Source organism: Crocuta crocuta, unplaced genomic scaffold (assembly GCF_008692635.1).
Source record: "Crocuta crocuta isolate KB4526 unplaced genomic scaffold, BGI_CrCroc_1.0 scaffold385, whole genome shotgun sequence".
In the NCBI taxonomy this organism is placed as follows: Eukaryota; Metazoa; Chordata; class Mammalia; order Carnivora; family Hyaenidae; genus Crocuta; species Crocuta crocuta.
This window is the reverse complement of record NW_027533270.1, coordinates 997533-997924: the sequence shown is the minus strand read 5'-3', so window position 1 is coordinate 997924 and position 392 is coordinate 997533. Positions and strand designations below refer to the sequence as shown.

The following is a 392-nucleotide window of genomic DNA, read 5'->3' as shown; positions in this document are numbered from 1 at the left end:
GGCCTCTCGCAAAGCTACAAGATTTGCTGTTGGAACATTTAGGCTGAGGAGGATTTGGAAGGGGATGGTGGGCTGGGGGCAGTGGAGGAGGGAGAGAATTGGCCGCAGCGCCAGAAGGTTGCGAGAGGCCTACGGTAGAATTTGTGCTGGTGTTACTGGAATGACTATTTGACATCGACTGTGTTGCCGTAGTCAGGTGAGATATTCGAACTTTTTTCCTTGATAAATTAATATGAGATAAATTGTAAAACTGATCCTCCCATGTTTTATCTACACCAGAACCTCGAGAAGATTCTGTGTGTTTGGTGCCAGAAGCATTCTGAAATGTGTCTGCTTTTCTGGAAAGCACCAGCTCCAACGACTGCCTGTCTAGCTCATTATAACCAGGCCAG

General features: G+C 46.9%; 1 protein-coding gene across 1 annotated transcript in view; it reads right to left on the bottom strand.

Moving 5' to 3' along the window:
• LOC144218022 (RNA polymerase II elongation factor ELL2-like) overlaps window positions 1-392 on the bottom strand; it is a 6777-nt gene that overhangs the window by 1084 nt on the left and 5301 nt on the right. The window contains exon 3 of the mRNA XM_077747817.1: window positions 4-392. Within this exon, the coding sequence (XP_077603943.1) occupies window positions 4-392 (389 nt within the window). The remainder of the gene's footprint in view (window positions 1-3) is intronic.